We start from the raw sequence: 25,876 nt of genomic DNA, 5'->3' as shown, positions 1-25,876 counted from the left end.
AGTGGACTGTATTTAAATGCTGCATCACAGACATTTCCCATCAGCCCCCCCTGCAGAGGTCCGAGCCAGCACTCAGTTAGTCTGGAACAGACTGGTACTGAAGCCTCACTCTGGGACAAAGAATACAATGTTCTGGTGGCTTCTTCTTCTTCTACTTCTGCTTCTGCAGGAAACTTAATCTTCTGTCACCACTTTGAGAAACATGACATCAGCTGCTACGGTGAAACACACACACAGCCAGTTCCACCGAGATTCATCGGGTTCAAAATGTGAACAATCTCATTTCGTACGTGAGGGTCTGACACCCCCGTCCTTTGTTCTGAAGCCCTGTGTGATTCTGTCTCCTCTGTCTGTACATCTGGTGACTCGATGTTTCCAGGATGTTTTTTTTTTTCCTGCTGGTGGAGATGACTGTGATGAACGACGTTGGTTCAGCCTTTTAGGAAAGGACCGTTGGATCCTGCAGAGGATTCCGAGTGTGATCTGTCCGTCTTGGTACTTTTCTATTCACAGTTTTGTGATGTTCTGAGCCCAGTATGAGCTCCTCTCACATTTGGAACTGGAAAAATGATTCTACATTGCCAAGTCGTCGTTGGTTCTTTGTGAAGACTCGTGGATGTGACAGATTGTTTTTTGTTTTTTTTTTGTTTTCTTGCACGCTGCTTAGCACCACTGCAGCCTGGTAACGAACCTGTGTATGGAGTGAAAATACTCGGCTGATATTCAGTGCTTGAAGAGAGGAAAAAAGGACAAGAAAATGAAGTATTTTGCATATGTTGTTGTCCATTATGAGTAACAGGAAGTTCTATTCCTTCCCTTTAAGATGCCAGATGGTTCTGTTGTAATGCCTTACAAATTGTCCAGCGGTGGTACGAGAAGTGAGGAGGAGCTGGTTTAACACGGAGCTGTAACACAGAAGCACATTTATGAAAAGCTTTTAACAGGGTCGCTAAATGGAAGTTTGAGTAAAGACAGGTTTTGAATCACTTTTGGATACAAATATTGCTAAAATGTAAAGTCAGGAATGTTGAAGGTTGAAGAGTGGACAATGACAGAATTTACAGGGAACAATGTTTAACATGGTCTGAGTTGCGATTAAATGTTGTTGTTTTTCTTCTCAACTATAACCCTTTTCTGTTAAAGTCAAGTAGGTTGGAAACGTTCAGTGATATCGAACTGGATTTTGGGATAAGAAACAGTGGAAATTGGTGGAATTTTCCAACATTAGAGTGAGAATATTCAACAGTTTTATCATGAAACGCTGCTTTCCGTCAGTGTGGAACAAACAGGAATATTTGCAGACACGTCATTTGTGTTAGGGATTTTATCCTGCAACAACTTTGGGGGCTGATTGGTGATTTTCAAATAAGCAAAAGTGCTGTGTAACAAGCTAGTTCTTTGGGACACAATACAACTAACTCATCGTAAAAGAAAAACTGTAGAAAACCTGAGTTTTTACTTTGTTTTTGTTTGTTGTTTTTTTTTAATTCGATGTACAGGTCACATACCTCTGCCCCCGTCAATGATTTGTCATTCTTGTTACACAGCCAGGAGAAAAACAGGATGAAGAAGTAGATGGTCTGCCCTTTTCTTTTTCCCTAGTTTTCTACAGTTTTTTTTTTCTTTTTACAATGATTGAGTTTAACATGCACAGCCGTCGGATGTAAAGATGTGGTTGATAATATTTTCAATAATATTTCGAGCATGTTCAAAAGTGAAAAGCACAGTCTCCAAGTCTGCATCCACACTTGACTTCCTAACTGCAGCTGAAACGGTCTGTGTTAAATCAAATGTTCTCATTTTTTTTCTGCCTGAAGTATCAGTTGGCGGCAAACAACAGATATCTATGATAAAACTGCAGTTTTTCTCCTTTGGAATTATTCCACATTCATTTGAAACCGGTGAGATGTATTATTTATAAGAGTGTCATTTAAAAAAAAAAAAGAAATCCTAAATTCCTACTGGTCTGGATTGGGACTGGGTATTGATTCTGTAACAGTAGTATCTACGTATACAGTTATTAACGAAAACCCAGCATATATATAACGGTTTCATGAATATAAACTGTTAAAAAAAAAACCAAGTCATAACTTATATCAGCTTTGAGAGATTTCAGTTTAGATTTTAGCGAGAAAAAAAAACAGTTCTGGCTTTAAGTTTTACTCAAGAACAAAAATTTAAATATCTAAATATGTGGCAACGGACCAGTTCCTTTGATAACAATTTGATTTTGAAAAGATGAAATCCTGGTGGATCCTCCTCCTTTTTTCACCCTCTAAAATTCAACTGTGTTTAAACAGCAAGGTTAACATGACTCTCTGCAGAAAATAACTTTGTAATCGATCAGATGATGGTAGTTGAATTGTAGGAGCCTAAAACAGGTCAGTCGTCTTAGCCTCTTCATTATTTTTTGTGTAAACAAAAAAGATCAAATATTAAAAGGGACCTCACTCACTAACAAATGTAGCCAAACAGGTAGAAAAAAACATGTCCATGCATTTTTACACTTGTGTTAGCTTTGTTTCTGATGACCTGGTTGATGGTAACTAACGCTGTCATGCTGCAGCATGACCTGTATTTTTTTAACTACACAGTTACAACAAATATGTTTCTGCTTCTGTGAGTGGGTTTAGTGTGTAGAATTTTAACTGGGTCATTTAGCATTTACGGCTGATTAAGAAATTTAAGTGTTAATAAAAATTATTTACTCTTACACGACTTGTTTAGTGTGTGAATTATAGATTAGTTCTAAAATGTTTCAGTAGCATAAATAATAATAATAATACTTTACTCTAATAGGGTCTCTGAAAAGAATGTTCTAGAGCAGGTTCTTTATATCATTCATTGTGTGAAATAGAATCGGTAGGTGGCAGTAGCGCAACAGATGAGTTTCAAATCTTGCCAGTCGGTAAGTCCAAGTAAAAACGATGCGAGGGTTTTAACAGTTTTAAAACGACTCAAAATTAAGCGGTGAGTAGTATTGCGGTCCTAAAATATTGCTAATATGCTAGAACTAACGCACTGCTAACTTGTCGCTAGCATACCGTTTATTGGCTACGCCGCTATCACACTTTGCTATGTCGTCGATAACATGCTAGGTGCTACGACACATCGTGCTAAATGTCTTTAATGGACAATGTACGTTTTTTATATTGAGTGGACAATCAGTATTTATCCTTAAAATACTCATTATTCCTTGTGGAGAAAGTTTTGGCACATTTTATGAATTAGATTTGTATAAAACAACGCCAATACAGTTTAATAATGGAAAGGGCATTTCAAATGTGAACTTGACTCCAACTAGAGGCCAGGTAAGAAAACACAACAATAATTAAACAACCACATAATTAAGAAGACAGCGTTATGTCTTAAGATAAAAATTTATTTAAAGCGAGTGTTACTGTATTGCAGTCATACAGTGCCATACAACATTTACAAGGCTTTTGTGACATCAATGCATGAAAAGATTATATTGAAGTATGAGAAGTGCATTGCTGAAGTGATTTCATGGAATGTCTGTGAGAAATCATGTTTTTTTTAGACATGAGATGAACCCTGGAGCACGTGGAAGGAACCCAGATTCTACCTTCGTCGTCTGCTTGGATCCAGTGGACGTTCTCTGGTTGGAGAGCCACACAAGTAGAAGATAAGTTTCTTTTTACTAAACTTCTTTTGACTTCTCCCACTTTAAAGTTGCCTAATTACAAATTGAAAATTATTTATTTTATTGTTGTTTTGTAATGTTGGTGGTTGATCGTTTAACTTTGGAAATATTTAGTCCAACACTTCTTCTGTCTGGCGCCCCCTACTTGCCTTTGAGAAAGTAACAGCTGTGCTGTGTTTCAGAGATCTTTAACTGCATCGGTCTGGTTGATTTGGCGGTTTGTAATTAATTTTAACACGTCTATTTAAATCAGCATGGAAACATTTTGTTGGCGTTTGGCTACATCTAGTGGTGATGTTGCGTGTTGCAGTTGAATATTTCTAGCATTGGGGGCCATACATTACTTTTCTGTCGGTAGAAATTAAATGAAATAGTTATTTAATTGTTTCTCGATGGAGACAGACTGTAAGAAACACATGACTTAATATGTGACATGAGAATTTATTTTTTTTATATAAAATACATAAATAAAGCATCTGCATGTGGCATCAGCATGAGCGGAACACTCATGTTTACAGTTCAACCCTAAAAACGAAAGTATAGACAAACAAGAAAATAGAGAGTAAATAGAAAGTTGCAGCCATTTTGGGAGGGGGGAACAATCAATACAAGCTTTGCATTTGATCAAATATCCTAAAAACTGAGCGCTCACATGAATTCAGTTGCAGCAGTTAGGTGCTAAGTGTAGATGCAACAGTTAAATCTCATCACTGAGCGGCAGGTCAAGATATGTCTCTGAAATTTGCACATAAATCTCCCATAACAATATGCAATTATTTTTAATCCTAAAATCAAAAATGCCTTTACTACGTGGTTGACATCACGTCTGACTTAGACATTCAAAACTTAACCTGAAATATTAACATCATGCATTTACTTTAACAAAACACAAAACTGAAATTTGTGATAAGGGGGAAGCATCCTGTGTCATAGAGCAGCTCTTTAGTTTTCAGGATCTCCCAGGCTCAGCTGATTGCACATTCAAACATCCGTCTTTAAACATTCAACAGGGCTCTGTCTCAGAATCTAATCCTAGTATTTCTTTGGACAAATTAATGTAAACTCTTAAAATCTGGAGAAAATGAAGATAAACCTGCAGAAAAGATCAATAGAATTATTTGTTAACTCAAACTGTGAAATAATATATATCTTTCGGACTGTGGGGCAGATCCCTTCTGAGTCGGGGGTGGGGGGGGGTAAACACACATACTGTACCGTTCAGTCCACACAGTAGATACGTACACACTCAAATATTGCTTTAATTTCTGTTTTCAATGTTTTAATTGGTGGTAAAAACAAAACTGAGATGCAAAAATGGCACTGAGCTCAGGGGAGCGACTTTTCATAATAGACCGTAAATAAGAAGTGGACACACTGTAGATCGGGAAGTGTCACATCTAACCTGGAAGTCATTACTGCCATTATTATTACTTCAATATGATCCTAAGAAAGTTTATTTGAAATGAAAGTTGATAGAACAAAGTCCAATTATTATTATTTCCAACTAATCTTTAAAAAACTGTCTATTTTATAATTTACTATTTAGTGAAAATAAAATAGGCATCTTTGAAACAACTGCATGGCTTTTACCATTTCTTATGTACGGCCTTTCTTATAATACTATTTGATCCGGCAGCAGAGTGCACGCGTAAGCAAAAACAAAAAAGAGACCGATAAGCTCGGCCTTGTATCTCCCTTTGAGTTTTAATAAAGCCTTAGTACATCTTCGATGTATTTCCACTCAAAACATGATTCTCCTTTTTCTTAGACACAGTGCTCATGAAAGCTTGTAGACACCTAGTGTCCTTGTTTGCGATTGCAGTGCTGAACTAAAACCTGGGTTTTATCCGATGAAGAGCAGCATGTATGGTTGGCTTATGTGTGTATTTATATTTATCTATAAAGGCAGAGACATCAGCATTATAACAGCAAAAATAGAGACTGGGTAGAAAATGTTCGTGGCAGCGAGGACGTTGGGTGGGAGTAGTTTGGAGCTTGCGGGTGTGCAGTTTACATAGTTTGTCTAGGCAGGTGGGGTTTTGAAGGCGCCCCAGGCGTGGAAGCAGCGGATGAAGCAGTGTGGCTCGTTTCCCTTTCGCACCAGTCTGAGCTTCCTGGGATGTTCGGCCTCTTTGGAGCGCATGTGCTGAATGTAAACCTGTGGCAGGAGAGGCGCTAGTGAGATGTAGGAATACAGAGGAAAATACTTCACTGTTTACTGTAGTACGTTACTCACCTGACATGCTTTCAGACTCAGTTTGATCTCCACCTGGCTGGTCTGAGTACCCACCCACATGTACACCTGAGAGAGAGAAAGGAACTGTACTGTAAAAGAACATTTAAACTACAACTGTGTCTGCTGTCAGTCGGAAATGAAACAAAAAGATTAGACACTAGATGTTGATAAACCAGGATTAACTGAAATAAGCATCATATTTAATCACAATTAATTAATCCATCAATAATTGTTAACGTAAAAAAATATTAATCATGATAAATGTTTAAATTGTGACAGCCATAGTAAAATCTCCTGCATTGTCACCTCTTTGCCATTGTCCAGTAACATGATGTCATCATCAGCCAGGTCATCCTGACAGAAGTCTGAGCATTTCTCTGACACGGAGAAATAACCTTTCTCATTGGAACACCTGAGTCATAGATGGGAGGAAGGCATAAATAAAACTAAGAATCTTAGTAAGAATCTTAAGAGGACACATTTATTTAAATAATTATAAAAAAAAATAACTCACCTAAAGAGACGAGCATGTTTCATATAATCTGCATCTTCATCGTACGTTTTTTGAGAACCAATACCGACCCAGAAGAAGTTCTCTGGCTCCTCGCCTTCATTTATTACCTACGATACAAATCATATAACTCTATGAACTCTGTCATCTTTTCTAATAAGAATGCTAAATAATTGATACAAATCATATAACTCTTTTATGAACTCTTTTCTAATCTTTTCATAATCTTTTCTAATAAGAATGCTAAATAATTGTTAGCAGACCTACCTGTTTGCTGTAGGTGTCGTCAAACATGCTGTTCATAATATCTTCTGCCAGTTTGGCCTCATCGGGGTCGCCTGCTCTGCCCACCCACGTGTAGACGATGCCCTGATTATCTGTGCTTTCAAACGGTACCTGCAGAAAACACACGTTTAAAAAAAATGTTTAACAGAATCCCAAAAGTAACACTTATGTAAAAACAGAGAAAAAAAATCCTCCTTACCTTGAGTATGAAGCAGAATTCTGAGTTGAGGTTGCTTGAGTCTGTACCAATCTGGATTGTCCTGAGAAAAAGAGACGCCAGATGTTAAAATAGCCTGAGGGAACTGTCAAATTTATAAAGTAGAAAACGCTACATGGTGGATGTAATTAAAATTTGAAATCAGGCGACATGTCAACCTGGTGCAAAGAGCGCTGCCGTTGGTGCGAATGTGGTAGAGCGAGGGCTGAGCGGAGTCTGTCTTCTGTTTCCTCTTCCCTTTGTGGATGATGAACCTCCTCTTGAAATGGGACAAGAACTTCAGGTTTTCCTGCTGCTGTGTCATACGCACCACCTAAAACAGACAGAAATAAATATGGATTTTAAATATACAATGACTGCAGCAGTTTCTTAAAACAACAACTAATCCTCCTTCACACCTTCAGTTTTCCTGGGAACAGGCTTTCAAACTTCTTCTGCAGGGAGAAGGTGAAGGTGAGCCAGCCCATGTTGGAGGCCTGCCTGCCCTGCCAGAAGTACACCACACACTGGAAGTCTTCTTCTGGCTGTTTGTCCTCTTCATCCTCCTCTCCTCCACCTCCTTTTCCTCTTTCACCAGCACCATTCTCTCCTTCTTTCTTCTCTTTCTCATCCTCTTCGTACTCCACAGGCACCCAGTACCTGAGGAACAAGTGAATGACAAAAAATTTTTTTTTTAATATTTAAAAACCTTATCCTAAAATAAAATTTAATATTTAAAAACCTTATCCTAAAAAAAAAATTTAATATTTAAAAACCGTATCCTAAAATCCTGCACCTTTTAAGCCTTTACAAAATACAATAACTTTAATTTCATTTGGAGATTTATTATTTAAAAAGACAAGTCCACAGCCACACTCACCTGCACAGGAAGACGTAGCAGTCCTGTGTGTAAAAATGTCCAAACTCCTCCTCGGGCAGACGAGCAAACTTCTTCCCCTCCAACACGAACCCTTCCATACCGTCCAGGTCTTCGTTCCACTCCTCCATCAGCTGCTCAGCCTGGACAGGAAACATGAAGAACAGACAGAAGTCATGTTTCTATTCCTTCTCCAATCAGAACAGAGATTACCGAGTGTGTGTGTGTGAAGTGTGTGTCTGTGAACTCCGACCTCTGTCAGAGGCATGGCCGGCTGCCTGGGGAGGAAGAGAGCAGTGAGGTCGGCTTTCATCTGGTCTTTCTGCTCCGCGTCCTTCTTCACCTGTGAGACAAATCACTTATTATTTAGCTATTATTGCAGCTATATTTTAACAGTGTTTTACTTTTTTTGTTACATATTTAGTTTGTGTTTTTATAACAGTTTACATGCTGCTTTAATTGAATTATTGTTTTGCTAATTCCTCTTTTTTCCCGTGTCTTTAATTGTTTGGCAGTGTACATGTGACAACAATCATTTTTTTCCTGTGTCTTTGGCAGTGTACATGTGACAACAATCACTTTAAATCTCGAAATCCATAAATCACTGACTTTGCCCTGCAGGGTGTCCTTCTGCTGCACCGTCTCTGCTGCTCTGGTGTAGTCCACCTTCAACACGTCGTCCCAGTTTTTAAACTTTGACTTGAACACCTGGTGAAGAGGAGGAACAGACTCTGGTTGGATTGGATCTTGTCAGTGAATGTGGGAGAAGAACTTCTTCCTGTTTCCTGTGAGAAGGACAGCTGCGTTTGTTACCTGACACTCGGTGCCCTCCAGGTTGCGGGTGACACAGGCATGTTTGGGCCGGTGCAGCATGGAGCAGATCTCCTGACCCAATTTCAAGGCGGCGGCTCGGACCAGACGTGGAGACTTCCTCCCAATCCATATGAAGACGTCAGACCAGCAGTCCAGGATGTAAACACACTTTGTGTCGAGCAGAGACTGCAGCTGAAGTGAGGAACAGAAGAGAGGGAAGGATGAAGCTCAACATGTGAAGAGCGGGAGGTTTGCTCAGTCTTTTAGTGACGATGCAGCAGCTGAACTCACCAGTCTCAGTTCTGGCAGAGTGTCAAGTTTCACCTTGTGGTCTTTGTGCTCAACTGACAGCTTGTAGTTCACCTGGGGCAACTCCAAGTACCCCAGACCCAAACCCACCTACAAGCAGATTTAAACCATTCACATGTTCTGTCTGATCTACATTTGAATTTTAGGTAAAAAAAACATGTGTTGATACAAGTCAAATCATTCACCTTGTACAGCTTTGGTCTGATGGGAGAGAAGTTATCAGGAACATGGACCTTGATCTCCTCAGGTTGACCCCCCAGCATCTCCCAGAACACTGGAGGCTCCTGGTTCTGCCTGAGTGTGATGATCTCTGCCTTACCTTTACGCTCATTCTTATTTATCTTTTCTGCAAATAACCTGGTGGATAAGAAGTAAATAATATTTTCATTAGTGTCTATAACTCAGAGAGACCAACGCCTCAGACTGGCACAATGATTGTTAGCATTAGTTTTGTTGTCGTGCCTGGCTTTTGTGGTGCCACTGAGTGTAGCATTGGCTCCTCTCCAGATGAATATCTCTAGACCCGTGTCCAACAAGAAGATGAAACTGCAAAAGAGAAAAGTGAGAAAAGTTATTAACTCATGCACTGATTTGACTTGATGTGTAGCTTAATGTGTATAAGGAAGAATGTTTATGTTGTGTGTGTGTGTGTGTGTGTGTGTGTTAGTCACCGAGGGTCGAGGGAGGAGGCCTTCACATGCACTGACTCCAGTCGGATGTTTTTCTTGCCATACACTCTGTAGAACCTGAGATAAACCCAAGGACATCAAAGGATGATTACATGGATTTCAGACGAGGCAGACTGTCGTCATCAACTTATACTACTGTATGTATTATTCATCAAAATTAGTAATTGCACATTTGAACATGAGGAGACAGACTGTCGTCATCAACTTGTACTACTGTATGTATTATTCCTTAAAATTAGTAATTGCACATTTGAACATGTAAAAAATGCATGTTGCTCCTTTAACCCTACTTGATGGCATAGTTGTTGTCTTCCACAGTGTAGAATCCACTGGCTGTGCCTCCCTCGATGTAGGAGATCTCATTGTTAAACACCTGCACAGGACATTTCAAAGATTTAAGACTGATAGTAAATGGTGTTTGGTCTAAGAAGATCTATCTTCCAAACATCGTATGTGTTCATCTCTACATACAGCGCTGAACTCTTCGCTCTCATCTCCCATCTCTTCCCTTATCGTCCTGCACTCCGCTCCGAGGCAGTTTCTCAGGTTGACAGCGTGGATGGCGGCGCTAGCCTTCTTATCCAGCGTGGCTTCCTGGCCAATCCAGTAAAAGATCTGCCAGCTGAGTGCTCCGTTATCATCCAGGAAGGTCTGTGTTACAGGGGAAAGTGTTGAATGTTGTTTACGTAAGCAAAGATACTATTCTTTTCCAGCAACAAATATTTACCTTGAGAACAATGTAACAGTCGGCCTCGTAAAATTTCCCGTGAAACGTTTCATCAACTTGGACAGGAAGAAAGTTCTCCATCTGCCAAACTGATACACCTGGAATCTGTAGAGAAAGTATTCAAAAAGTCTAAAGAATCTTATCGACAATCTGACGAAGATTGTTTGAACCTGTACCTTACCTGTCCAACATCTTCTAAGAAGAACTCAGAGTAGTCCAGTGGTGGCTTCTCTAGACTCTTGTCCCAGCGTTGGGTCTTCACATCACCGTACTTCAAGTCTCCATTCTCCTGAAAAGTCAAATTGGGGAGCAGAGTTCCTGGTAACTGAACACAATCACTATTTTGTTATTCATTAATTTTAGAGAATATTGTTTTTACCTCCATGTTCTTCTTCTCCTGTGCAACGTCACTCATGCCCTTCAACACCTGCTTGGCCTGATCGTCCTGAGAACAATCCTTCCTCCGCCTCAGCCTCATCTTCCTGGCCAGGTGATCTTTGTGGCTGGTTCCTTCACACACGTGCAAACAGTAGATTTAACTCACGGCCAAATACACATACAAGACGAAGGCCATCGTACACCACTACACACCTCCTCCAGCTGCAGCCACGGTAGCAGGTGAGGCTCCAGCCAATCGGAGCTGGTTCTGAAGGGAGAAGTCGATGTTGTACCACTCTGACGATCTGTCTACAGGTTTAGGAGGCATCACCAGGTTGGGGTTCTCGCGCACATCCAGCATCTGGAGAGAGTCAACATCAACAGAGAGGATCAGCTGATCTGAAATCCCTGGTTTGAATCTTCTGAAGAGTTGAGGTAATTTTTTTCTTTTACCTCCAAATCAGTCAAGTAATGAATAGCTTCAGGCAGTGTCACCAGTCGGTTTTTGTTTAATACCAGCTTCTTCAGCTTTCCACACCTGTAAGAAAACACACGTGAGTCTTGTGGTAATTCTTCCTTTTACATATTAGAGTTATGAACCTGATTCCTACCTGCAGAGACCCTCAGGGATGAGCTCCAGGTTGTTGTTGGCAGCCATGAACTCAGTGAGGCTGGAGAGTTTGCCCACACCAGGTGGAACTCCATCAAAGTCCAGTTTGTTGGAGTTCAAATACAGTTTCTTTAGTTTGGATAGTTTACAGATGGCAGACTGAATGTAGACAAAGAAAGTTTCAGTATGAGACTTCAGTAACTACTGTGTGAAGGTTGGTTTTTTTTATCATACTTTGTGATACTCCCTTGATATAAAAGGTTAAAATCTTACAGGCAACGATGTGAGCTGGTTGCGGCTCATGTTCAGCGTCTCCAACTGACTCCACTGGTCAATGCAAAGCGAGAGCTCAGAGATTTGATTACTGCTCAGGTTTAGTCTCTTCAGACTTCCCAGTGAATAAAGACACTCTGGAACCCGCGTTAGGTCGTTACAGGAGAGGTCAACGTCTGGCGAAAAAACATTTCAGAGAGCAGTTAAGTTGTTTTGTTATGTAGTAAATAGCAGGAAATAAAGAAAGAGACTCAGGGAGGTAGGTGCTTTTCCCTGTTATAAGGAGTGACATTTGAGCATAGACGGTATGTGTGTATGTACAGCATATTACCTGTCAACTGTGTCAGTCCCTCTAGGCTGGTGGGCATGTTACTTTGGGTCCTCTGAGTGTTCCTCAGGTGCAGAGTCTGTAGAGCCACCATAGCTGGAAGTTGTCTGAACCAGCAAACAAAAATCACTGTGAATTTTCCTTGCATTCAAAACCTATTTTTAATCCAAGAATAGATCTTTGTTGTTGTGTTACCGCAGCTGGGCATGCATCAACGGGTTGTTGTTCAGTATGAGAGTCTGGAGATGCACCAGGCGTCTCATCTGCGGTGGCAGACTGTCCAGCTTGTTGTCGCTTAGGTCCAGATACAGCAAGTCCGTCAGGTTGATGAACAGTTGGTTGGGGATTGAGTCGATACTGTTGTGGCTCAGGTTCAGCACCAGCATGTTCCTGCTGTTCTCCAGGTCTCTGGGGATTTCTGTCAGCTGGTTGTAACTCAGGTCCTGGAGGAGAATGAAGTAGGTTCAAGTAAAAAGAAAAGTTGACAGATTTGACTGTAGGGTAAAAAATAAAGATGAAGTACCAGCACAGAAAGATCATCCAGCTGAAAGATGTCATCGGGAACTCCTGAGTTTTTCAGGTTGTTAGCTCTGGCTACCACTGCCTATAAAAACAATGGGACAGATGAGTACAGTGTCATCTGTAACAAAGAGGTGCATGAAAATGTAATTCATATCACTTTGAGTTAATTACCCGTAAGTTTGGTAAACTGGACAGCTCCCCATGTAAAGTGGTCAGGTTGTTGTGACTCACTGAAAGATGCTCCTGAAGATTAGAAGTGAGGGAAACACACTGTTAATAAAATCTGTTGTCTTTTAAACTGACAAACAGGACAAAATCAAAGTGAAGTCTGGTATTCACACATGGGGCACAGTAACTATAAGAAACAATAACACAGTAATCTAGAGAATGTGGGGACAGCTGATCTGCTCAGCACTGCCGTGGAAGGGACGGTTAGATAATCAATTCAGATGATGTGAAGATTAAAGCAGAGCCGGGTACATTTTTGTTCAGGTTACTTTTCACTGTTCAGCTTGTATCAGTCCTTGGGTGTAATCTTATCTGTTTAAAAAAGTGATATGTATGGATTTAAACAATAACAACAGTGTTGTTAATGACACTTTGACAGACAGAAGATGGAATTTGAAACGTTAGTTGATTGGTTTTAAGATGGTAAAAACTCACCAGCTTCTGCAGAGAGGCCAGCTCCTCTGGAAGGTAACACAGACCAGTCCTGTTCAGTTTGAGCCATCGCAGACTGCTCATACACTTGACGTGCTCTGGGAAATATCCACCCTGTGAACACAGGTGAATACCAACTGTAACACTCTGCTGTTTTCATTTTTTATCAGAAAAGTAGTGCAACAGGCCATAACCACGTCTGTAAGAGACATTCATAACATGTTTATAAATCTCCATGTCAATTACTATTGTTTTTGCATGGTACTTTAGCCTTATGCACAATATGACCTACAACCAGATTTAGGTAAGGACATTAGTAACTTATGGATATAGTGTCATCCCAACAGTATTTCATTGTTCGGATGAGCTACTCGAACTATAAACTACTGTTAGTCACTGAACAGCCAGAGGAAATGATGTCATCCCAGTCTGGCCGAAAATAGTATTTCAGCTTTCCACTAGTTACCGAGTAACAGATATAAAAACTGTTTCTAGTTTTATCTACCTGCCAAACCGAGATTGTAACTTCATTAAATAGTTGTATATTGTTATCAGATGACAGAAGCGTTCAGTGTTCCCTTTGTCCCTAACGGGCTAAAAAGTCAATCAAATGTAAGAGTGTGGTGAAAATATACTGCCCATGATCAGTGGAAAACTCCATAACAACGGCTTATGTTTGCCTACGGCATTATCTAAAACAAACGCTGATAAACCTGACTTCTTACTCAGATGATTAAACGCAGCAAGTCAGGCTAAAAAGCTAGAAAACGTCACACTGAGAGAAAGGCTGCGTTCATTTAAAGTAAAACCAGTCAGCAAAGGGTTTAAATTGTAATAATGTATTTTCCATGCGTGACCCGCTGAGACAGGAAGCGATTCGGACTTCACTTTGTCCATGTCAAATATCTGACAACTGGCTAACGCCCAATGCTAGGCAAGTGAAGCTAAGCTAATGTTTTAGACCGCCCCTGCTTTTAGTCTTTGTTTATCTAACTTTAGCCTGATCTACCGGCTGTGCTGAAGAGCTACTGGTGTGGCGATAAAGATTACGACCTAAATTACTTACTTTAAAGTCGTTTCCACTGAGGTCCACCCCCCTGATGAAGGGAAGAACTCCTGTGGCAGCCATTTCTAGTTGATGTCAGCTGCTGTTCAGCCTTCAACCGTCTATTTTGGTCCAGAGAGCAACAGGGAGCTGCTGCTGTTCCTCTGTGGCTGCTGGTTTAGTGGTTTTAACTATTTTCAGATGCTGCACTGCCACCTACTGTACTGGAGTGGGAGGAGTGACTGGATTAAAACGTCAATGCACATTAATGGAGAAACATTTAATATGCAATTTCATAGAATATTTTCAACCAACATAACCCTCAAGAGCCCCACCCAGCGCCCTCTTGTGGTTCTTCAATACTTGGGTCACTAAAGTGAATTTTACTCAAGTAAAAGGGTGTCACAATTTCCTACTACTGTTAACAATTGTGGTTTTACACACCATCACGATAGTGATCTGGTAGTAGCTCTGCTGGTTTTTGGAAATGAATTAGTTTCTAGTGCGCACCTGGAATTTACACGTAAGCACCAGAAACGGTTATTTATTTTCCCATGTCCCTTTTTGGGCTGCGTAAAATACTTTCAAAATGTGCTCTTAATTATACTTTGTTGCCCGTTTATTACCAGTTAGCATTATGTTGAAATGCGGAACTTTTTTAATTTAAGTCGAGATAAAAACCTTATAATCCGATTTGTTTTCTTTACAAGTCATTAGGTTACAGAGCTTTAAAGCCAGAAAATATCTTATTTGCAGATATTTAAACGATGTGACTTTCTTTCAAGCGCATATTCGAGCTTTTATTCCGAAAAGAAGAGGAAACGGAAATATGTTAAGTTCACAATGACATCATTCTTTCGAGCGCCGCCCAGTCAGCTGTGCGGTTGAAGGTTCATCGCCGAGCCAGCGAACGGGCGCACAATACATTTAATAAACAGCAAAACCCGGGAGTTAGAATATGGATAAGAATGCCACACGATACAACGTCCAGCTGTATATTTATGATCTGTCCAGAGGAATGGCTCGCAGCCTCAGTCCCATCATGTTAGGTGAGTACAGATGAGGGGAAAACAGCACTCAGCCAGGCCTCGGAGAAAACAAGTGATTATGACGAAAACCGCGTGAAAATGATCGTCTCGTTCAAACGGTCTCTGGTCAAACTCTCATTAAGTAAATTTTAGTTAATATGAACAGAAATGATAACAATTACAGATTGTTGTTGTTCTCCATCTTAACTGGATTTTCTGTCTTTACAGGAAAACAACTGGATGGGATATGGTATGGATCTTTCTTTATTGTTGACCCTACAGATATTGTTTTTTTTTTGTTCTTTGAAGGAATCAGTACAGGCATAAAGATAAAGCATATTTATGTAACACTGGTGTATACCGTTCAAAGTTCATTCTTTATTGAAAATGTCCCTAAGTCAGAAATCAATATATATTGTCTTCAAATGAAGTCAACTGAATGATTTCTCTCTTTCAGGCACACAGCCATAGTGGCCTACGGTGATGAGTTCTTTTTCGGTGGTGAAGGGATCTCCAGTTGTTCACCAGTAAGTCTGACCAGTTCCTGTCTCACCAATCTCTTCAGACACAGACTGTTGTTGTTGTTGTTGTTGTTATAATAGGTTCATTAAAAGTCAGGTTATTCCTGCAAATAAAAAGCAAATAATTCTATATGTGACATACCTTTATATGTAAAAATCAAAAACAAACATTTACTAAAATCTCCTAAGACATCATTTGTCTTGTAAGGCACAGGAAATATACTTTTCATATTCCAGGCTTCACGTGTTTTTGTACAGTCTGGTATAATTTGACTTTTTCTTGTTTATGACCAGGGTGGGACGATGCTGGGACCCCCAGACACCGTCGTGGAGCTGGGTGAGACTGAAGTGTCTGAAGAAATTTTCATGGACTATCTCTCCTCTCTGGGAGAAAGCACATACAGGTGTGGAGTGACTGTCCTCGGTCACTGTCTTTATTAAAATCTTTTTTTAACCAGAAAGTCTCTGGAGATAAAAAAAAATCTTTTTACATTTTTATTTTTTTTAATTAAAGATTTATCTATAGCTCTTCTCTGTTCTTCGTGCCACAGAGGTGACCAGTATCGTCTGTTTGAGCACAACTGCAACACCTTCACCAATGAGGTGGCTCAGTTCCTGACAGGACGGCCCATCCCCGCGTACATCACTGACCTTCCCTCTGAGGTCCTCTCCACGTGAGTGAACCTCTTCTGCCAGTCACGCAGTGATTTCTCTGTCTGTTAAAGGGTTACTGTCCATTTTTGAAATCAGGTCCAATCACAGAATTGACAGTGAAAAAACCAATTCTAGTTAAAAATAAATTTGATATAAAAAGCTCTCTATAGTAATAATTATTATTGACAAATTTATTTTTACTGTAACTGATGGAACAAATGGTCAAATACTTTTTTCGGTTTGCAGACCGTTCGGGCAGATGCTGCGTCATTTGTCTTGTAAGGCACAGGAAATTTTTTTTTCATATTCCAGGTTTCACGTCAGTCTGGTATAATTTGAGTTTTTCTTGTTTATGACCAGGGTGGGACGATGCTGGGACCCCCAGACACCGTCGTGGAGCTGGGTGAGACTGAAGTGTCTGAAGAAATTTTCATGGACTATCTCTCCTCTCTGGGAGAAAGCACATACAGGTGTGGAGTGACTGTCCTCGGTCACTGTCTTTATTAAAATCTTTTTTTAACCAGAAAGTCTCTGGAGATAAAAAAAAATCTTTTTACATTTTTATTTTTTTTAATTAAAGATTTATCTATAGCTCTTCTCTGTTCTTCGTGCCACAGAGGTGACCAGTATCGTCTGTTTGAGCACAACTGCAACACCTTCACCAATGAGGTGGCTCAGTTCCTGACAGGACGGCCCATCCCCGCGTACATCACTGACCTTCCCTCTGAGGTCCTCTCCACGTGAGTGAACCTCTTCTGCCAGTCACGCAGTGATTTCTCTGTCTGTTAAAGGGTTACTGTCCATTTTTGAAATCAGGTCCAATCACAGAATTGACAGTGAAAAAACCAATTCTAGTTAAAAATAAATTTGATATAAAAAGCTCTCTATAGTAATAATTATTATTGACAAATTTATTTTTACTGTAACTGATGGAACAAATGGTCAAATACTTTTTTCGGTTTGCAGACCGTTCGGGCAGATGCTGCGGCCCATCCTGGACTCTATTCACATCGCTCCTTCAGGAGGTAACGTCATCAACGGCGGCAGAAACACATAAAGCTAAAAAAACAAAAATGTGAACAAAGCAGCAGCAGCAACATCACAGTGTTATAATGAGGTCGCCTCCATTGTAGTCAGTCACAGAAGAGTGCGAAAAACAAAGGTTTTTCTTTTCCCGTCTTTCACTTGGAAAATCCTTCCAGACCAGCACGTTTCAAAACAACTCCTCATTTCTACAGTCGTGATGAAGCAGATGAATGTTTGTGAGCAGTTTTTTACAGTCAGTGAACCTTACCAGGTATTCTGAGGTGCTTCAAGTCTCCATGAAAAACAACATAAAAATCTGCTAGTATTTAAATACCTCATGGCACACCAGTGCATCAAGCTGAATTAATGAACTTAAAAAAAACCTTTTTTGTCATCGCCAAGTTTTGTAATTTTTTTTTATTTTCACGTTTTTCTGCTGCTGACTACAATGGAGTTTGATATAAAATTAAAATCTTTATTTCATATATCAGTGGAGGCTGAGGGTGAAAACGGCCCATGGATCCTTTGTTGTCAATAATCTTTCATTATTGCACTTTAATATTGTTTTATATTTTAGCCGTTTGTTTGCTGATCATTTTAAACCACATGTTGTTTTGTACCTAAAATGTTTGTTTTATATTGAGTTCCTTTTCTCTCTCAGTGTGTGTCATACTGAACCGTCCGTGACAGATGTGAGAGGTTATTTTAGAGAATTCAATCTTTGTTGAGTATTTATCTTTATTTTTGGAGTGGATTCTGTTATTTTTGTGAAAATTAACAGAATTTTGGAAATTGTAAAAAAAAAAAAAACTATGACTATAACTTGTGTAAAACTCAGCTGCGGTCCAGTTCCATTTCATACGGTGCTGTTTCTTCATGAACCTGATTTCATTCCCTTTGACTTCAGACATGTTCGTATTTGCCATATGTGAAGATTTAATGTTTAATCTGCTTCCACTACATTGTCGACTAAATAACAAGACGTTTGAGTCGTTTAACAGCCGCCGCAGTGTGGTTGACAAACAATGCACCTCTGTCTGTGCCTTCATTTCCCTTCACACTGTCACACTGCTGGTAGAGCTGCAGCACAGAGGCTTCAACACTGTATGAAAGTCTAGATAAACTTTGGCAATGCTACGATGACATAAAGCACACATTCATTTTCAGCCGGTTCAGCCCATAATCTAAACTCTTTCATCTCTAATCCCAGTCTGCTACTGCAAATAACACCCAGTCTGGTGACATACTGTATATTAAAGATGAAACACATGCTGATTAAGATCATGTGCCACACATGAGCCGTGCTGAACACTCACAGCTTAAATAAAACCAAGGCGTTGGGGATTAAAGAAGCACAGAAAAACAAAACAAAAAACCAACATGTCGAGAACGAGTGATGAAACCAGCGTTAACTTTGAACTCCTTCTGCAATAACTAACCCTCCCTTCGCCCTCCCAGCAGGGAGCGCTGAGAGTTCACGCCGACTTCTGGTAGTTAGCAGCGTTTAGACATTGACCGTGGAAACAGAATCCCCCTTTAAGAGGCTAAAAACACTCAGGATGGCTGAACAACTGACTGACCTACTAACCAGACCACTGTATTGTATTTCTGCCCCCGCCCTCGTTCTGCTGTGATCTGTTGCTGGCTTCTGTGACGTGGACTTAACACTTAATGAATATTTATGGATTTTATGCTTTATTTATTTAAGTCATAATAGTAATGCATATCGTTTGTGTGATTTGTTTTGTTAATTGATCAATGAATAAAGCCAGTGACTGCAAAACGCCCCCTCTCTGGGCTCTGGCTGTTATTTTTAGTTCATATAATAAGAAGATGACACACACACTTAGCCTGACTGATACATCAGACCAGGTTCATGAGCAGATGTGACTCAAGATCAGGTTTTGTAGTGAATGTGTCAAACTTGCGGTGAATTTAATTTGCTGGTAAAATGATGAAATGGTTGTTTTGAAATTGGAGGCTTATGGAATAAAAGCATTTTTGAGACATGTCTATTCACACATAATAATGTTCACTTTTTATTTGCTCAAGTAGCTGCAGTACTCGCAGGGTCCACAGAGCGTCAGTGTTGCTCTGCACAGTGTCCACAGAGCGTCAGTGTTGCTCTGCAGTCATTTGTTAGTGAAGCCTGTGAAAGACAGTTGCGGTTGTTTTTTTAAAAATACCCACATAACTTTCAACCAAGCTGTGACTCAGTATTGCTCGTCCATTTTGATACACTACTTTAAAGAACCACAAATAAAAAAACAAAAAAAACCCACCAACACCAACCATCAGCTCACCATCACCGTGTCACGGTGTGTGTTGGGGACAAAGTGACTGCTCAGCAAAACGGAGGCTGTTGGGGACACGTCAAGGTCAATGAGGAACAGTAATGATAATAAAAATGTAAATGAATCCTTTCATATCGGATCATGTCCAAGCACCTGAATTAATGAACAATGAAGGTTGATTTTAAAACATCAACGTGTCTCTGGCCCAAATTCAAACCAATCATTGAAAAAAAGGGAGTTTACGTCACACACAAAAGAAAATTCAGTTCTTTGACTTTCATAACTAAAGAAAAAAAATTTCAGTTCTTTGACTTTCATAACTAAAGGATACCGCGTCCCATCCAAACTCTGGCATCAATCATGAAGTCACAGAAGGCCTGACACGTACAGATGGTAAATACACCTCGTCACTGTGCGGCATCGCTGCAGTGCAAACAGATGTAAAGCCTTCTTGGTCCATTGCCTTGAGATCTTCAGCCCTGTTTTTTTTTTTTTTTTTTCCTTTTTTTTTAGCAGCCAGACTCAGAGTTACTCACTGTCCTTGTTTCCCAGGGGCAGGAAGCTGAATCAGCCCAGTAAAGTGTCACAGTCAGGAGCATTTATATGTCTCTGACAAACCCTCTGTCCAAATTCAAGGGCACCGTCATCCTGCTGGAAGTTGGCAAACTTAGTTACCTCCATCACAGACTCACTAACTCCCCCTGCTGTGCTGATAAATTATTCCAAGACACATACGAGGACTCAGCGCTTCCTCCGAAAAGATGTTTAAGATTTTGCTTTTACTGTTGTTGTAAAAAGTTAACAATGTTTGACTAATGGAAAACAAAAATGTCCCTGTGTTTAGGAGTTGTTAAACTATGGTTCTCAAACTATGGTAAGCTTACCGCTCCTGGTTCTTAGACTCCCTCTAGTGGTACACGATAGAATATGATTCCTATTGGGATTAGGTGAGTTAATTCTGTGCTGCTGTGATTTAATGTTGGTAATATTGATGGTACTTGGAGTTGGTGCTGTTCTGGTGCTTCACTAATAAACAAACAGAATTTTTCATTTTGAGAAAAGGTCAAAAAGACAATAAACTCAAGTGGAATGTTGTGATGACAGATAAAACATTAGCCACAGTTGAGAGGCTGCTGATTTTTGTCCACAGAGAGACGAGGGGGACAGGTACAAATGCACTCACCCCAGATGTACCTGATTAAACGGTACCTGTTCCATTTTTGAAGGTTAATCTGCTTCTTTGAGCTGTGAATATTTATCAGTAGCTGAGTGAGGGAGCGGCAGCGTGATTGTCATGTTTCATGTGTGTGGAGTGGAGTGGAGTGGATTCTGGCAGAAAAGGTTCATTCTCTGGTCGATTCAAGAGAGAAACCTTCTCAGAGTTTGAAACATTTATTTCCTTCTTCCTTTTCTCCCTTTCTACCTCTCTTCATCTCTGTCTCCATCCATTCCTCTTACTTCTTACTCTCTCTCCAACTCCATTTTTCCTTCCTTCCTCCCATCCTTCCTACCATCATTCTCTTCTTTCCGTCCTCCCTCCCTCCCTCTCCGTTTCCTGCCTCCTTACTCGTTTGCTTTGTCCTAATCCTAAATTAACCCGAGAACTCTTCTGCTTGGCTGCACCTCCTCCTCCTCCTCTGAATCTTCCGGCCTTGTTTCTTAACCTCTATCATTTTCTATCATCCATATTTGTTTAGTATCTGTAACTGACTGAGACACTGCAGCCATTACATGGAGTTCAGATCAGGTTTTTTCAGGATAACTTTAGAAAAGCATCCATGCAAAAATAACGGGGGGAAAAATGTCACAGAATGTCACTGGGTGTTTGTCTCATTGTTTTGTGTCAAACTAAAAGAAAAAAAAAAGAACAGAAATATTTACATACTGTGTAAAGTCATTTACAGTGTAGTAGACTGTTAATATTATATAAAAATGTTTAATGGACCAGAAAATGAGAAAAAAAAATGAGACGATGGTTGAACTGATTTTAATTTTTATAGAAACTAATTTTATTGGCTGTTAATTAACCTGTTTAAAGTTCAGGTCTGTGAAGTGTGAAAAAACATCTTGACTTCATGGTCTCGGTGTCACTGGTTCAGCGTCTGTGTTTCTCACCACCACAGTCCACACACGGTGAGATTTACTTTTGTCTCACCCCTGACACTTTGTCCTTTTCTACCACCTCTGCCCCACTTCTTTTACCCCCCCCAGTCCCCGACCCCAGTCCCCGACCCCTCCGTCTCCACCTTGTCATCTCCCACCACCGACGCCTCCACCTTGTCATCTCCCACCACAGACGCCCAGCTGGGAAACGACCAACCAGCTGGTGCGGGTCAGTGTTTTAGAACCGTTTCCGTCCACAGCTGTTGTGTTCGTGTCAGGCTGAGAGAACTGCATAAATACATACATGTGACGTGTCCTCCAGACCGTCTGCTGCATCACTCAACGTTCCTGCCCGATTCCTGGAGTGCCCTTGAGTTGTCCCCACCTGTGCGTGCACGTGCACGTGTGTGTGACATTTCTACTGTAAAATTTGTCTTTCAAACATACTTTAAACATAAGTTTACTCCCATTTTCACCACACCTACGTAGTTGTGGGTCCCAAACTCCTGGCCCGTGGGCCACTTCCGGCACAGGAACCGCTCCAGATCCGGCCCAAAATTAAATGTCAATAATGATTTAATTTTGCTCTTAAAGGTCACAGTGATTCAGTAATTTCACATATTTGCGCTGTTGTTTTAGAGAATATTTATAGGATTAAATGAAAAAAAGGTGTATCAGGGATTTTTTTCTGTTTTGAACCAATGTGACCAGCTTTGTAGAATGAACACACACTCATGGAGACCATGCAAAGGCCAAAGGGCAATTGATCTGAAATGGGAAGCAAACCGATGACCTCCTTACAGCTAGGCATCAGCGCAAACGTACAAATGTCCAAATACTTTCTGAAACAGAACTTTGACATGAAATGTCATGTAAAGTGACTCAGATAAATGAGGTCACGTTCACAGGCTGTAAATTGTGGTAAATAATTCTCCTTTGTGACAGAGCCGTTATAACTGGGCTGAAAATAGATTTTATAATGTGAGCTGCGTTTGACTGTAAGGAAACAGAATGTCCGAGGGAATACTTTTATTCTCTCTTTTCCACACGCCAACACACTGCTTTATTTTTATAATAATGCTGGAGACTGACGAGCAAAGCACTCTGGGAGATTTAAAGTATGTCACAGTGAGTAAAAACTCAGCGGGAATTTCATCAGAATTTCACTAACATTGAACGTTTTATGATGTCATTTTCAGTCTGTCTTTATAGAACAGTTGTCCTTAGATTCAAGATTCAAGTTTTATTCATACTTAATTTTATTATTGAAATTATTATTTATTTTTATTTTACTGGTCTAACTGCTCCATACTGACTAATCCAGCTTTTTTTTTTTAAATGTTCAATGCTAACCTCACATGATTCATATGTAAACATTCTAAATATAACTTACTGACAGTCTTTCACAGGCCTTGAAGGTGTCCGTCCACTGGAGTGTCTTCACCACTGCAACACCAACACCTCGTGCGTCACCGTCGCGCCGCCTGTTTATTGACTCACCTTCTGTTTAAACCGTTCGCTGTCACCAACTTCTCTGCCTTCCTGAACAGCACAGTCACACAGAGGACTCGATGGCGGATGTGTACGTGACCATCATGTGTTACAGCTGTAGATGAGAGCCAAAATATCACAATGCTGAGGGGATGATACAGACGGACAAAAAAAGCAGCGGACGACCACATCTCTGACAGGTTCTGGAGAGAGTTGGCAGATCTGGGGACATTTTTAGGAACGTTGAGAAGTTCAGCCAGCTGGCAGCTTCCACGTTCCAAAGGCTATTCTCTCCATCCAACAGTGTTATTTCCCCTCAGAGGAAACCATCACAATGTTTTAAACTTGTCGCTGGAAGGAGACCAAATATGGACAACGGTGTTTCCTCTGTTCTTCCTCTGAGCAGTGACAGGACACATTTGTGCTTAAATTTAAGCTCTGTATTCTTAAATATCTGTGACAACAGGAGCTGAATATATATATATATATTTATATGTATGTATATAAAAAATATTGAACAGCAGCAGCAGATTAAAAAAGAAACTCTCAGAGCAGAGCTGCTTTATTCTTCCACTGTGAGACTTCCTTTTTTTACGCCCCTGTAACAGGAACAAGGAATATTTCTGTCAAACTAAGCTGTCAAAGAAACACACGGTTTTATGGAGATATTTCAGCTTCTGACACACAGCAGTGTGTGTGTGTGTGTGTGTGTGTGTGTGTGTGTGTGTTACAAGTGCAAAGTAAACGAGTCTTCCTTGTGCATGAATATAAAGTCTTGACAGTGACTGGCGGCCCGCTTTTCTGGGACAATCCCCCGGTGAAATGAGATAATTGCATATTTGTTTAGACCCAGCTGAAGTTTACTATTTGCACTTCTTTATTTATAACTTTTTATATATATATGTATATATAAACTGTGTGTGTGTCATTTTTCAGCCTCTGTTAAAGAAAGTCTCTCGTTGTGAGCCTGAGAGCCGAGGCCCCGCCGACTCTGGCTGGATTTATTTGAGCTTAAACAAGTAGCCCTGAGCAAACACACGACAGTACAATGAAGAAAAAGGAAGAGCAGCAAAGCGGAGGCAGAGAGAGCGCCGCCTCGAACAAATGAGAGGAGAGTAACAGAGACAGAGTTGGACAGAGGGACGGCGAGAAACAGACCTGAGGGAAGGAGGAAGAAAAACACACAAACATGGTCGGCCTCTGCTTCACTTCAGCCACTGGGTTCTACAGTTCTTATGACTCTGGAGTCTGTTGGTCACAGAGGGTTTGCTCCCAAATTATAGCATGAAATATTGATCTTACAACCAAGGAAAAGAGGATAGAAAAAGGGGGAAACAAAGACAACGAGCTTCAGAATCTCAGCGTTCAAATTCTGCTCTTGTCAAGTCTTTGCGTCATCACAACCACGACCTTCAGACGGCCAAAATCAGAAGTCCTGCATTCATGCATTATGAATTCACAAGACCGTAAGGGAGGGGAGGGCGATGGAGATCTCTTAGCGTCCAAAGTAATTCTAATGATGTGTTGGAATTCCTTGGCATTGCTCGGCAGCCTGGACTGATTTAACCTGAAGTGACCGCGATCGAATCATTCGTGGCAGCCCAGAGGGTGAGGCGGGCCGAGGAACTGCAGAGCGCGGGGTAATGGATTAATTCTGCTGCTCACAGGTGTCACATCTATTCACCCAGTGAGACTGATTAAAAAGGGGTGTGACCTGCTGGAGCAAAACAATGGCTCTCTGCAAATCTAAATGCAAATCTTACCTAATTAACTGTCAGAGAAGACACAACCCTGAATGGGAAAGGCGTTGACGTCTATTTCGGTTCATATGAGCCCAGAGCAATTCAAATTTTATCTAATGTAAGCAAAAAAAAAAAAAAATCTTCATGACGTCCTTTCTTTCTCGCCAGGAGTTCTGCTGGCGAGGTGGAAAACTTTTTCGAGTTTTTTTTTTTTTCTCTACTCATCTGTTCAGTTGAAACTACTATGTGTGTGTGTCTATTTTGGAGACACTCGTTTGCTGCATTTCCAACAGTGTCATTTGACATCCTCGCTGCTAATCCGGTGTAAGTGGCGAAAGACAGCAGCTGGGAAAGAATCTTCATGGTCAAATGGGAGAAAAGACAGGAGGGAGAAAAAAAAAATTGTAACTCTTTGGACTTGGTAATCATTATGTTTTTTTGTTTTTGTTTTTTAAATTAGAGACATTCCTTCCCCACAATGGCATCTTCTCCTCCTCAACCTTTTTACACCCTTCACATATGCACAACACAAATTTATGAACTATTTCTGGACCTTTTCCATTATGACTAGTGCTATATTCTCCTAAATATATCTGTTATATCATATATATATTTTATATATATCACTTGTATTCTTTGTGTTTAATATATATATATATATATATATATACTTTACCTTCATATATATTTTGTTAAAGTCTTATAGCAAGTCAATTTAATTAAATATTTTATTAAAAAGAGACTTAAATCTTCAGTGTACAACCAGTTCCTTTGTTGTTCTATGGTTATTATTACATTTGTCCACAGTTGCCTCACATGCTTGGATGACACTGACACTAAATGTGGAAACTGAGAATCCAACTCTCAGCTGCTGTGATTGTGCAGTGGATCTGA

At 40.3% G+C, this 25,876-nt stretch overlaps 2 protein-coding genes across 2 annotated transcripts; one reads left to right on the top strand and one right to left on the bottom strand.

Annotated features, from left to right (window-relative positions):
• Positions 1-4,085: 4,085 nt before the first annotated feature.
• On the bottom strand, positions 4,086-14,348 carry flii (FLII actin remodeling protein). Its single transcript, XM_008330151.3, has 31 exons — positions 14,145-14,348; positions 13,082-13,192; positions 12,590-12,661; positions 12,420-12,500; positions 12,092-12,339; positions 11,900-12,003; positions 11,569-11,744; positions 11,297-11,454; positions 11,139-11,223; positions 10,899-11,046; positions 10,687-10,817; positions 10,489-10,596; positions 10,308-10,412; positions 10,052-10,231; positions 9,871-9,953; positions 9,563-9,637; positions 9,354-9,437; positions 9,077-9,248; positions 8,874-8,981; positions 8,583-8,774; positions 8,379-8,477; positions 8,023-8,112; positions 7,773-7,912; positions 7,312-7,552; positions 7,072-7,226; positions 6,896-6,956; positions 6,679-6,807; positions 6,415-6,521; positions 6,207-6,312; positions 5,901-5,966; positions 4,086-5,822 (listed from the first exon to the last, which is right to left on the bottom strand). The coding sequence occupies exons 1-31, from the start codon at positions 14,205-14,207 to the stop codon at positions 5,688-5,690; spliced, it is 3,813 nt and encodes a 1,270-aa protein (XP_008328373.1). The 5' UTR covers positions 14,208-14,348; the 3' UTR covers positions 4,086-5,687.
• A 160-nt stretch (positions 14,349-14,508) lies between these two features.
• LOC103393280 (desumoylating isopeptidase 1-like) lies at positions 14,509-19,378 on the top strand. Its single transcript, XM_017040627.2, has 6 exons — positions 14,509-15,172; positions 15,380-15,401; positions 15,609-15,678; positions 15,967-16,076; positions 16,224-16,346; positions 17,293-19,378. Exons 1-6 carry the CDS (start codon positions 15,082-15,084, stop codon positions 17,381-17,383), a joined length of 507 nt encoding a protein of 168 aa, XP_016896116.1. The 5' UTR covers positions 14,509-15,081; the 3' UTR covers positions 17,384-19,378.
• The last annotated feature ends 6,498 nt before the right edge of the window (positions 19,379-25,876 follow it).

Source organism: Cynoglossus semilaevis, chromosome 17 (assembly GCF_000523025.1).
Source record: "Cynoglossus semilaevis isolate Cse_v1.0 chromosome 17, Cse_v1.0, whole genome shotgun sequence".
Lineage (NCBI taxonomy): Eukaryota > Metazoa > Chordata > Actinopteri > Pleuronectiformes > Cynoglossidae > Cynoglossus > Cynoglossus semilaevis.
This window is presented reverse-complemented; position numbering and strand designations above follow the sequence as displayed.

What these genes read in the sequence shown, in the direction of transcription:
- flii (XM_008330151.3), bottom strand. Translation starts at nt 14,207, where the DNA reads ATGGCTGCCACAGGAGTTCTTCCCTTCATCAGGGGGGTGGACCTCAGT. An exon ending in AGTGGCACCACAAAAGCCAG is followed by an intron (nt 9,249 to 9,353) that starts GCACGACAACAA and finishes CTTATCCACCAG; the next exon opens with GTTATTTGCAGAAAAGATAA. An exon ending in TGTTCCCAGGAAAACTGAAG is followed by an intron (nt 7,227 to 7,311) that starts GTGTGAAGGAGG and finishes TGTCTGTTTTAG; the next exon opens with GTGGTGCGTATGACACAGCA.
- LOC103393280 (XM_017040627.2), top strand. Translation starts at nt 15,082, where the DNA reads ATGGATAAGAATGCCACACGATACAACGTCCAGCTGTATATTTATGAT. An exon ending in CCTCAGTCCCATCATGTTAG is followed by an intron (nt 15,173 to 15,379) that starts GTGAGTACAGAT and finishes CTGTCTTTACAG; the next exon opens with GAAAACAACTGGATGGGATA. An exon ending in CTGGGAGAAAGCACATACAG is followed by an intron (nt 16,077 to 16,223) that starts GTGTGGAGTGAC and finishes TTCGTGCCACAG; the next exon opens with AGGTGACCAGTATCGTCTGT.